The sequence below is a fragment of the Pieris napi genome, chromosome 12, assembly GCF_905475465.1.
Source record: "Pieris napi chromosome 12, ilPieNapi1.2, whole genome shotgun sequence".
NCBI lineage: Eukaryota > Metazoa > Arthropoda > Insecta > Lepidoptera > Pieridae > Pieris > Pieris napi.
The window spans coordinates 9,686,592-9,699,768 of NC_062245.1; the positions used below are offsets into that span (position 1 = coordinate 9,686,592).

The following is a 13,177-nucleotide window of genomic DNA, read 5'->3' on the forward strand; positions in this document are numbered from 1 at the left end:
AAGATTCCAACACACTATTTAATAAAAAAGGATGCGTTCTTATTAATTACAATTATGCGCATTTATTGTAAAAACTGATCACAGTTGCTAAATGTAGCGCCATCTTTTGGTTATTTAAAAAACCAGATCTGTTTCAGCATCTCGTAGTTCTGAACCTACAAACTAGGTGGTGCTGTCATAAATAGAAAAGGTATCGGTTATTGTAAAACAACTTGAATATTATGTAGATTGTATCAACATTTTGTGGTAACGATATTGAAACTGAGATATCTCGCGTTTAGCTTTTTTTCTTAAATTCAACCTCACACGCTGTTAAACCCTCCAGGGAAAAATAATACATAAATACGGATAATTAAACGTAAAAAATTTCTTTTTAGAGACATATTTGTTTTAAATTCCTATTTGCATTTACATGCGGACGTTGAACGTTGCCGGCGTCTTAAAATTTATACTCGGTTTTCTTTAAAGGAGATGCTATATATATTTTTTTACTAAACAATCTAAATTAGATTTTGCATACATAAAAAGTACAAAATTGGACTGTCACTCTGCCAATCGGGAATACTTCTTCATGCACTTTATTCTATAGTGGTGTTCAGTTACATTTAGTTATCCACTTACCTAAGCAAGCAAGTGAGCTGCACATCATTCTGGTATCGTGCTAGAGCTGTTGCTCCCTCAACTCGGACTGTATTCACCTTATCCCGTAGCGAGTTGTTGCAACCGCCGCACCGTTCCCGTAGTATCGACATTATGTTTGGTTGTCTAAGAAACGCTACGACCTGGTAAAAAAATATTTAGAATGTTCAAGTCCCATAATTCTTCATTGTAAAGAGGAAGTCAGACACGTTTCATAGATAACTTGAAACGATAAGCTGTGTTCTTTAGATAATTTATATGTTAAGCTAAGTCAGATCTGATGATTGATTGATTTTGATCGTAGGGCTTGCAAGACGGCCATGAACGGCGGGAAGACAACAGCAGCCCATGGACACCAATTTTATTAGAGGATGCGTTGCCGGATTTTGAGCTCTTTATTTAAGCACCTGTTAGTCATGTGGAAGTGTTTATGGGAAGACATCCACTGGGAGCCAGTTTGCAAGAGCGCAAAAGGAAATGCCAAGCAAAGCAAACTAAGGAAAATCAAAGACGTCCTGGTTACACGCCATGTAAGTTCACCGCAAGTCTTATTCAATTATAAGGTACTTTATTAATATGTATTTTATTAGGGAGCCTGATTATCTGAATATGGATTAATTATTGACTTAGGAAGTAATATTGAATTCGGCGAGGAGAAAATTATACAATAAGAATTGAACGTGAGTGTGTGTAAGGAATTTTTAAAATAAACTGTTAAAACTCACCTTATCATTATACGCGACAGGAATTTCTTGAGTTTGGTGTGTATATGTGTCTGAGGACGAAATTGGCGGCCGAGGAGGTGGAGTCGGCGCCTGCACAACCAAATTATGAAATGTTGATGAGAAAATGACCAAATCCGTTACTAGTTACGAAATATAAATGTAGATGTCAAAATATATATAATCAGTTTAACTATGTTGTACAAAAAACGGTACATAAATGAATATACGAAATACATTAGAAATATGGCAATACAATTAAGGCATATGAAGTACGAATGAATAATAACGGATTTAAAAATAATGAAAATATAACAAAAAAAATACATCTTGGAATTGATCACTTGATGACAAATATAGTCAAATTATGAGTAAAAATATAATAAATAGTTCTACGTTGGAATTACACTAATCTACTCTACATTACAACGACACAAAATAAAGAACGAATGCTAATAAGAAACACAATATAACCCTTACTTATAAAATTGTATACCCTTTCTATACAAAGCTTTAGACGATGTATATTTCTATGAAAACATTGTAACCATCGTAACGAAAATGTAATATAATTGTATAAGTAAGGGGTGCAATACCACCTTTATTCATAAACATACATAAACCTCAGCTTTAGTCACTTTGCCAATAAATAAATGACCGGACACTCAGGCTCATATTACGTTATGAATAGAGGGTACACATGAACACATAACTAGCAAAAAACTGAAATGCACACGATGCAGGTACTTCGTGCAATACCACGATGCAAACAGAAACATGCTGCCAAAGGTAATATATAATCCAACGTTATCTTTATCTTCGCTGTCGTGGGTTAAAATTAAATTTAAACGACATACAAAGAATACAATTACTACAGAAATATGTATAATACTTAAATCGTCATTCAAAACTCGCTTGGGATTTGGACTTTGAACGCGCCCTTTACCATGGCAAACATTCATAAATTACACTAAATTTTAGTGCATTAAAACACGTAAAGGAATGCGATGAAGTTCACGAGGATTCAATGTAATGAAAAAAATGTTAATAGTAGTAATGGTAAAGGATGTGCCCGTACTATTTTTGAAATAGTACCAATAATGTATTGACTAATTGACACAAACTAATATCGCCAACCTTGGGTTTTTTAATTACAAAGAGACGACACCGAAGTTAGGTGATCGTACTCATAGATGGCGCAATTTTCTTAAGAAATTAATAATGTTATGCTATAAAATAATAAATTACGTTAAGGAATAAAAATTAAGCGTTAGTACATAAATTAGAGGATCTAGAACGCCATCTCTTATTTTACGACAAAAACATTTATTTCACAAATTGCGCCATCTATGCTTAGTCATAGCTAACTTGACACAAATAGGCGCACTTTTTCAATTATAGTAAAAAGTCGAAGACTGGCAAATATTATGATAATTTTATCATTGTACCATGGCTCAAAAGATTAGGTTTTAAATGTAAAGATAACGTTAGAGTAATCCGCAACACCTGTTCGTGGTGGAGCAGGCGCCTACGCGGTGGCAACAGCGGGGAGAAAGGCCCCGCTTGCGGCGCGCGAGGCAATCGAGGATCGATGAATGTTGTACGACGCATCACGTGGTCCACGAAGAAACACTAACGTATTGTAAAATATCAATGCGCTGGTTTTACTAACCCCCGTTAATATAGATATTCTTTAATAAGTTTTAAGCTATTCTTGGCTTGGCCGGTAGTAATTTCTAAATATTTCCGTAGCCAAGGGAATCAGTAACAAGAATTCTAACCATTGAGAGATGTCTAAAGTATAGGATAAAAAACCTCGCTCATGTAATGTTTTATATAAGTAATGACTTTTACTCGTCTATAGATAAGGGATAAATATCTATTTAGATTACAAAAAAATATTTGATATTTTATCGTAAATAAATTATAACATCGATTAAATTGTCGATTGAACTAGTTGAGCTTATACTTACTAATCAAGAAATATAAACCGTAGCAGAAGGCTACAAGGTGTAGGTTTTCACCTAAAAACTGTGAATCACTTTAAAAACACATACCTTTCCATTTCTGTCGACTTTTGTATCCCAGCCGAGTGGTAAGTCCCTATCAGAATCGCTGAACATATTGACCAAAGCGACAAGGTCCCGGTTATGTTGATATCGTTCGAAGGAAGCTGTGTCCCGACGAATCTTTGATATCATATGCTTTAAGGTCGAGTTACAGTTGTATAGGGACGATGCTTCCTGTAAAATAAAATTGATATCTTAATATTACCACGAAAACAAAAGCCCAAAAAATATGACAATTAAATTCAAGTAACTAAGTATTATGACATCGTAAGTTCGAATACTTCTATGTCTCTTCTTCTCTTCTAACTTTCTATGTGCGCATTCAACAGAAAACATCATGCCTTAAATCCAAAGAAGTCGACGGTATGGCACAAGAGGCTGATCACCTACATGACTATTAGTAAAAATAAATCACGAAACAGATACAGAAATCTGAGTCCCAAACAACATTGCCTCAATGTCATACTTTGTAATGCACAAAGTTAGTTATTGCAGGGGTTTTAAGGTTTGTATTTTTGGCGGAAATGTACCACCTACTATATTTATGAACATGAATACTGCCTTATATCCCATTGGTAAATGGATCTATGTCAACGTATAAAGTACTTACAGCATTCATATGCAGTATAGAGTAGAAATCTGGTCGTGCCAGGAACTCAGCCGCGGGGTGGGGTGCGGGCGGTAGTGGGGGCTCACGGGGGGAAGCCGCGGGAGGGGGAGATGAGCGATCCTCTTCGCCTAGCTGCGTACGCGTCATCGTACGACGGATTGATTGGTATCTGGAAAAATTGGTAATTAAAACTATAAATGTATTTGCTTTCATAACAACTATAGGTAATATAGGAAGTGACAAAACAATTGCCAAGTCTCATATTGGTACTATTTATAGCTGTAAAGTAAATAAGGTAATATTAGTAAATTGTGTCTTATTTGTAATGAGAATTGAACTACCTTCTATCTAGCTGTCTCCTCTGAATTTCTGGAGCAGGTGACCTTGGAGAGCTTCCATTAGCTGCAGGTCTCTGCCAGGTGGTCATCCGATTGATGTGGTCGATGTAAAAAACCCTGCCATGGCTATCCATACGCGCTTCCCACCCTGAAATCATTAATTCTCATTAGAACCAAAACAAATGTAAATAGTATGTATCAGTTTAGAAAGAAGCTTACCAGGAGGTAACGGTTCTTCACATTCAATAATCCCGCCAATCATATTAGCAGGAAAATCTCCAGTTAGTGCCATCTGCCGCGACGCTCTTTCAGGTATAGAAGGTAGTCTAATTCCAGCCATATGCCTTAGAGGTGTCGGTGACGCTACAGCATTGTCATTGTCATCATTGTCTTCACTTTCTGGCTGAGGTCTCCTCAATACAACATCATCAGGTGGTCCTGCATGAACTATTGTAAAGTGATTACTGTTCATAAATTCTAAGTTTGGAGATCTTATCTCCGACGTCCTTAACTCGTTAGTAAATTCAACCATTTCAAAAGTATCATGCCGATTCTCGATACTCTGTATCGGTGGAGGATGTAAGTCTGGTGGTGGAAGAGGGCGCGGCCTTCTGTGATGCGTCGGAGTAGGAGGACATTGCGGTACGGCCGAGCCTGCCAGGGCTGCCACACGGGTTAAAACCCTTGGATGAGGTCGTGCTGGACTCTCCGGATTCTCTTTTAAAAAGTTCGTCCGATTCGGGGAATGTTTAGGAGTAGATTCACAGCCAAGGTTCTTTAATAGGTGTCTTGGTAAACTTGAATGCCTAGGAGTAGAACTATCACACGAATATTTGCGGTTCATCAATAAAGTACCCACGGTAGGCATTCCCTTACACCCTTCTTCTACAGGAGACGTTGAATGCGATGAGTTACAAGAACTACCACCATTTGGGCTATTGCTTCCACTTTCCCGACTAGGGCCATCTATATGAGATGAATTAAGAAACGCTGTCATCATTGTAGGAGTATTTGCTCTTCCAGAATTTTGCCTAGTCAGAGGCTTGTGACCTTTGATGGTTATTTCTTTTTCTTCAATCTGGTTTCTGTTATCGTCTTCAAAGTCGGTGCTATTACTTATATCGTTGAGAAAGGTATGTTGAGCCTTTTCTTCGGACTTTGCATGATTTGGTGTTAAATGAAAACCATCTACCACATCCTTCTCTTTTCTTGCAAAAGTTGTGGTTATATAGTTATCGGGGCCTATATCTTTTATAAACATAATATTTTTTCTACTTACACTAGGTGTGCCTTCAGGTACAATATTTAATTTCTTGTCGTCTAATGTTTTTGATACTTTCATAGACGATAATGTCGATTCACATAAACTGCCTTCTGTCTCCGGTGTTGCTAATGGAGCTACGTTTTGAGTATCCTTAATATTTGCAACCGTGGCAAGAGGATGCTGTTTTCCAGAGAAGAATTCACCGGGTTTAAAATCATTCATGTTACCTTGTAAACCAGAGTTGGAAATATTTTTATCAGTAAAAAATTGTTCATCCGTATCAATTAATTCAAAAGTAAAAGCATCTTCAGGTTTGCTTATTTTTTTCGGCTTCCTATGCCTTTGTACTGCAGGAGGTAAAGCATGCATTCGCTCTAACGGTTTATGTGATTGTCTTGGTGGTAAAGGCGGAACCGGCGATTTTTGGGCATCACTGGGTATATTAGCACCTTCGACATCATAAACAAACTTCATTATTTTGCAAGGATTTTGAGGAGACCAGATTTTATAATACTCTGTGTCAGGCGATGATGGTGATTCCAAACCTACATTTAAATTAGTTTTTTTGTTAACGCCATTTAATGGTTGGCCGCCTCCGGTGTCGACAGGTGGTGGACACTTCTTTTTTACGCCTGACGATGTCGGCTTACAGTCAATCGCACTGGGAGATTCACTATTTACAGGAGATTGCTTACTTAGATTACTAACTAGAGATTTACTAGAATCACATTTTGCAGGTTCGAGATTCGAGTTCCCGCTTCTATCTAAAGAACTAATTGAGCATTTATTAACATCTTCGCTCAAATGCTTAATATCTTGATTTGGAGTAACGCGTTCAATTCTTGGACTATTTTCTGAATTCATTTCAAAGCTTTCATTATTGTATGAGAAGGGTGACACGTGATCCCCACTTCTCTTCCTAGAGATACCCTCCTTGAGTCGATGAGGTAACTTTTTGAGGTCGACTTTGATTCGATGAGGGAGAGAGGATGACTCAGCCACACACTCGTCATCTTCACCATTGTAGTAACGAAAACAGAGGAGCTGCTCACAATCTGAAATTGACAAAGGATGTGTTAGAGTTTTTTTTTAAAGTTTACATGGAAATTTAATATGTGTTGTTAAGCATAAATAATTACCTTCATAAGGTTGATTGGGCTCATCAAGCAGCCACATTATGTGCCCAGTGTCGCATCCGGTCGCCGGCACGAGCCTGGCGATACCGGCGATGCTTGCGGGATCTGTAAATCAATAATTGACACTGTTATCATTCTATTCATGACATAAACTAGCGTTATCATAAAACATTCTTCAAAGAAATCAACACCCGCTCCGGAAACTGTGATAAGTCAATCACCATTAATTAAAGCCCGCATACAATTTAATGAATAGATAAAAAGACTATTTGAATTTTTCGTTATGACACATAAAACGACAACAAAAAATCTTATATAGATACGGCCAGCCGCTGGTATCAGAGAGAACAAAAAGTAAAAGGTTACGCACAGGTGCAGAAGACTTGCAAAAACAAACAATAAGATCGCATTGATGAAGAAACAGACTGCGGCAAACCCTTCCATTTTTTATCTAACAAAAATCAAGGCGTAGGACGCACGGTTCGGCGCAGGCGCAACACAATTTATGCGCCAGACTTAATCGCCGGATGCGGGAGTCGCCCGCACATTTTATGCGAAATAATCGCAGCCACCGAATTGTCAGTTAATTGAAAAGACATGCCAATAAATTTCAGAGAAGGCAAATTAATACCGCGCCGGGCTCCGAACGGGAGCGAATTAGAATTAACATATTTTGATTGGATAAATATCGGCGCATGGTTAACATCTTCCTGCAGTTGATTAAGTATTTGGTGCGCTCGTAAATATGGGCTGGGTGGATGTTTACGTCAAACATTAAACTTTGTTCTCAAGCTCGGATATAATTTATAACAATATAATAGGCTGCGGAAATGAAGACGAATGTATCGGAAAATACAAAATAATTATTAATCAGGATTAAAATGAACTTAATTAAATCAAGTAATACATAACATATGAGTTTTTAACCATCAGTATAACATGACTGATTATCACCATTACTTTTTATAAGCAGCTGTTTATTTCAATCATTTGCTAGGCACATCGTTTGTTAGTTAAGCACGTATGCGCACTGAATATTATTTAATGACTGTCATTTCCCGCCTGCTGTTAGCTTAAGCCATCATAATATTACAGAGGCGGAATTAATGCAACTGAAACAGAGCTTTTTTTTTTAATACAACTATTGATGCAAATTTTTGAAAAGATTTTTATCTTGTTACGCCAAAGAAGTATAACTTCTAACGCGTGTACACGTTTTTTTGTAATTTAAACATAAGTTAGTTTGCCTTGGTAATTAAAGTACTGTTTGGAGTTCAATGTTTAACATATTACAATTAATCTTCAAAATAAAAAACAGAGATTATTAATTATACAGTAACCGTTTTCATGACGGTTTGTTCACTTTCGGCATAATAGTCAACAAACAAGCGAAAACTTCTTAGCATTCCCGCCCCCTAGACGTGGTGATTAGTCAAGTGACGATGGTGACGACAGACGGTGACGACAGACGGTGACACAGAGGGCGTATATTTCCGGCGGTGACGTAACATCCGCACACTTCCGGAGGATACCGCAGATACAACGAGATCAACTGATGAGCTTCCGCGGGATTTTGCGGTTAACATGAAAAACGGCGGCGGGATAACGTCAATAGATTATCTTTGACGTTTAAATATAAACTGTTACCCTACCGAATGATGTATCAGAAAAGCTTTATTATTTATACAAAAAATTGAACTAAACTATTTCTAGCAAATTGTGTTGATAACGATGTTTTTCTCATAATCCTTAAAAAAATCATTACAAAAAATAAGTCATAAGAGTCCTTAACTGTTTTTTTTTTTATAAGTTTTATAATTTGTCGTGCGATGAGGAAGGAAAAGGAAACTAGAATGTTAGATACCCTCTTCTGCGTAGTACTGTGACACATTGAGTTAAAAACACGTAATTAAAATACCGAACTGTGAACAATGTGAACATCGACAGGAAGAGCATAGTTAAACGTCGGTCACTGTGACCCTTGTAACGCCTACGTAAAGTTTTAACCTCTTTAGAATTATTTGTGACAATCGGCTTCTTTGAAGTTAAAAAAAATATTAATTTGTTACGTCAAATGTACTTTAATAATTCAATATAGATTTGATATTCGGGGCTAGCATCATTTTATTGATAGTATGCGCGTCATTTAATTTATTCGCAAAATTTATATTTTTTAAAAGTATTTATAGGTACATATCAATATGATTACTGTCAGACTATAATAACGTCACAGTGTTGTTAACTTAATAAAAAATAATTAAGCACTGCTACGACCCCAAATCTCACGACACTTCACTTTCCGTACAGACTAGTAAAATCATAAAGTAATAATAAAGAAATATTAAATAAATAATAATATAATATTAATATATATTCTATTTATATATTTTATTATATTTAGTATTAATATTTAATGCAATATTTAAGCATGTTCTAATTCGTCTATGTCAAATACAGTCAAAATCTGTTATAACGACATCCAAGGGAATACTAATATTTGGTCGTAAAAACCGATAGTCGTAACAACCGATGACGTTGTCATTAAGTACCTAATACAATAGAATTCAGCCGGGACCTTTGATCTTAGTCAATATAACCGGTATGTTGTTCTAAACGATGTCATCGTAAACGGTGTTGGTTGTATGTCAAACTTCATACAGAAAAAACGGTTTGACAGCTCTTAAAAATTTAAGTTTGATTGACATACCAAAATCGAACACATTTCTATGAACAGAAATCCTTTGTCCAGTGTCCCACTTCCAATTGACACGTCGCATTTGTTGAAAAGGAATTTATCAACAAACTATTTCCAGCACTTAAGAGCATCCGCGTTGAAATAACATTTGGACGCCAGGAAACGAGAGTTTAAAGGGGTCGAGCCGATGACAGATCCCCATTAGTGAAGTGACGATTTGACAGTTTCACTACGCGGTTACAAGACGACGATAGCAGTTCACACGATCTTCCCTCACCTATTAAGCTCTTGACGATAGATTTAACACAGGTGACTATTGTTAACAGCAACAACATTACCAAAACGCCTTTTAACTAAATAGTTAATTGCTTTGCAGTTTATTTATTAATATATTGTTCTAGTTTTTAGATATACCTACAAATATTTACCGACATTTATGATAACTTATAATTTTCATTTCATTTTAAAGTAAAAAAAAATTACAACAATTTTCAATATAAATTTATTCGATATATTTTAGATGTGCGTATATGAAGTTTAGCCATTTAATCCTATTATGTATCCTGTTATGTTGTCTTTGGTATAGTAAGGTACCTACAACCAGTTTGTAGTAAGGACGGAACTTGCTATTGCACTATATGTTTAAGGTCCTAAGTATATACAATGCGGGAATTGGAAAAACTGCGAGTAACAAATAACCAGAATTTATTAAGTATATTGGACTGGAGAAGTATTACAATTTAAATCTTGGAATTCTTAATTCTTTTCCTTTAACCCATTCGCTTAGAATCCCTTAATTCAGCCAGGCCATTAAAATACCGGTTCATTTAACGACTACAGACCACTTAACATTCAGACCGGCACCGGATATTCAGTGTTTAAAATGATATAACACCCATTTGTGCCTTCCGAGATAAACATGTTCCATTTTTAAATTAATCATCGGCAGAATAATTTCCTTTGTTAATTATTTCCTAATATCAACATCGGTCATTAATAAATTAAATTGGAACAAGTAGTTCCCAAGCTAATTCTTTGACAGCTATGTAAAGTCTTATTTTCTAGGAAATTTAAACCACTTTGAAGTTTAAGAAATACTCAAAGTTCGTTTCGTGACTCATTATCTGATCGCTATTCTAGAATATCTCATAGACCTGTTAAACGCACTGATTCATTACACTTGATTTATTAGCATTGTAACGTTGAATGACCAATAATTTATGCATAACTTAATTTAATGCGGACGGACGTAAAGTGTTTATTGTGAGCGGAATAAAATGTACGCGATACGAGATTATCCTATAAGTAAATTGTTCACTGTAGCGAAACGATATATTAATAACGATACATTATATTAATAAACAATGAGAAAATTAAAGACGATTTCGGCCATTACATCTTTTTAACCTTAAAATTTACAAGGTGTAATAAGCTTCGCAAACATCATTACTGAAGGTCGTGCTTGTCTTGAAAAGCCCTAAGTGATACATCGACTTGCTGCCTCCACGCGATTATATCCTTCACTGAGAGTGCATTAGAAATGTTGAGACCCATTTACCTGCTCAGACCAACGGTTAGGCGATCGACCCCGACTTCTTCTGCCATCACTCCTCCCTAACATTACCAACTTGTCGAGACTATTCTGTTCTCTACTGGCAATAAGCTTAACTAATCTTAATTCAGAGCACTGTTAGCCTTGCGGCTTCAGCGTGCGACTCTCAACCATGAGGTCGTAGATTTGATCCCCGACTGTGCAACAATGGACTTTCTTTCTGTGTGCGAATTAACATTGGCTCGAACGGTGAAGGAAAATATCGTGAGGAAACCGGCTTGCCTTAGACCCAAAAAGTCGACGGCGTGTGTCGGGCACAGGAGGATGATCACCTACTTGCCTATTAGATTGATTGATCCGACCTAAAAAGGTAGCACCACTGATTTATTTATAATTTCAATTCAACTTTAATAATAGTTTAAGACAAATAATGAATTAAATATTACTATCTCTTGCGTTCGGCGGCAGACAAGCTGCCCTCTAGATAAGGGCTTATTATGGTAAAGCGCACCACACGCTTGCCATATACGACGAAGTTGGTTACCAAGTACGGAACGCGAAGGAATCGCCCGTTATCACCATCTTTGGTACCGTCTGATATGGTATGCCAATAGTGCAACTTATTAGGCTTCGGAGAAATCGTTTATTTATCGCGCCGAATTTCACAATACGAGAACTGAATAGATTATTGTATCTAAATGTGGTACAAAGTTTATATACAATTTGTATGGAGACAGGTTGCAATTGCGGCCTAATCACTCACATACAAACTCTTACATGCCTGTAGTCTTACAAATCTATTAATTGGCATTAAACATTGACAAATCTTTCTTATTTTGGCGGTTTCATATTACGTTATTCTGTTATACATTATTGAGCAACACACACGTAAAACATTCGTCTCTTTCTTTCAAATTGCGTTTACGCCGTGATGATAAGAGTCAGATAGGTTTGATCAAAACACTGCACTTTGTCTTATTCTTTATGAATGAGGAAGACACGAGGCGGAATTTTTTTCGTGGTCTAAGTAAAGGACGGAGGTAAACATCAATTCTATAAACCTATTCCGATTGACAAGCGTTAAGCTCTCAAGAGTCATTCAACCTTTCGTCTTGGATCATCTCAAGTTTAAACTTAGCGATAAAATTACCATCAAGATAAGATATAAACTGGTTGTTTTACGTGTCCTGATTCGATTACATCAAGCTTTAATGGGAGCATTTAACTGTCAATTATCAACCCGGCACTTGATAATGTAATAAATTATGCTATTGTTGAAATGAGGCGATTGCGCTTACGCAACAATGTCATTGATCAACGATGAGTGTAGAAATTATAGGAAATATTTTATTTATGCATTTTTAAAGCATTTATATTTTGTAATAATAAAAACAAAAAGATATATTCCAAAACGTTTAAAAAGGAAAAATGTTGAAACTACTATGGATCCTTAGAAATTTTACAATACTCCCAAATTTGGACATTGAAATAAATCTTTATTCACAATATATTTAATCATACCTAATGCCCTAGATGGGGCAGAAGGGCGGCCCCAGTGAGTCCATCGCGTTCGGTCCTGAACCTCGTATTACACCTTGTCTCTCCGGCTCTCATTGCTTCATCTGCAACGACGCCAGGTTTGCTTGGGACGGCCACATAAGGGGCCATCCATAAAGTACGTCACACGTTAATGGGGAGGGAGGGTATGACCGAAGTGTGACATCGACATCGTGTGACAAGGGGCATGGGGGGGTCAATATTTTTATGAGGTCACATGTTAAAATTTTAAATACTAAAACGCAAAGTTTGGATGTGAATTAAAATTTTTATGAATTTACGAACTTGATCTATATTTAATTAATTAAATGAAAATAGCTGTTTTCTCTCGATTATTTTTAAATACATACATACATTTAAAAAATGTGTGACGTCACATCAGGAGGGGGGGGGGGGGGTTTAAAATGTGATAACCTGTGACAAGGAAGGGGGAGGGGTTCAAAAGTCCTAAAATTCGTGAGACGTATTTTATGGATGGCCCCTAATCCCATATAATCATAATAGCAATAATTACGCGCGTATACGCATAATCTCACTGCGTATGTATAAAAACAATTAATTTCCCTTTCAAACAGTAGGCAAAGCATTTGAAGTT

General features: G+C 36.4%; 1 protein-coding gene across 3 annotated transcripts in view; it reads right to left on the bottom strand.

Annotated features, from left to right (window-relative positions):
• Nucleotides 1-13,177, bottom strand: part of LOC125054366 (E3 ubiquitin-protein ligase HECW2) — a 77,369-nt gene that overhangs the window by 34,355 nt on the left and 29,837 nt on the right. For 2 of the 3 annotated variants that reach the window (XM_047656211.1, XM_047656213.1), the window contains 8 exons: nt 6,782-6,883; nt 4,598-6,697; nt 4,382-4,526; nt 4,041-4,209; nt 3,419-3,604; nt 2,868-2,993; nt 1,365-1,454; nt 622-782 (listed from right to left, as the gene is read on the bottom strand). In XM_047656211.1, the coding sequence (XP_047512167.1) occupies nt 622-782; nt 1,365-1,454; nt 2,868-2,993; nt 3,419-3,604; nt 4,041-4,209; nt 4,382-4,526; nt 4,598-6,697; nt 6,782-6,883 (3,079 nt within the window). The remainder of the gene's footprint in view (nt 1-621; nt 783-1,364; nt 1,455-2,867; nt 2,994-3,418; nt 3,605-4,040; nt 4,210-4,381; nt 4,527-4,597; nt 6,698-6,781; nt 6,884-13,177) is intronic. The other variant, XM_047656212.1, reaches the window with a different exon arrangement.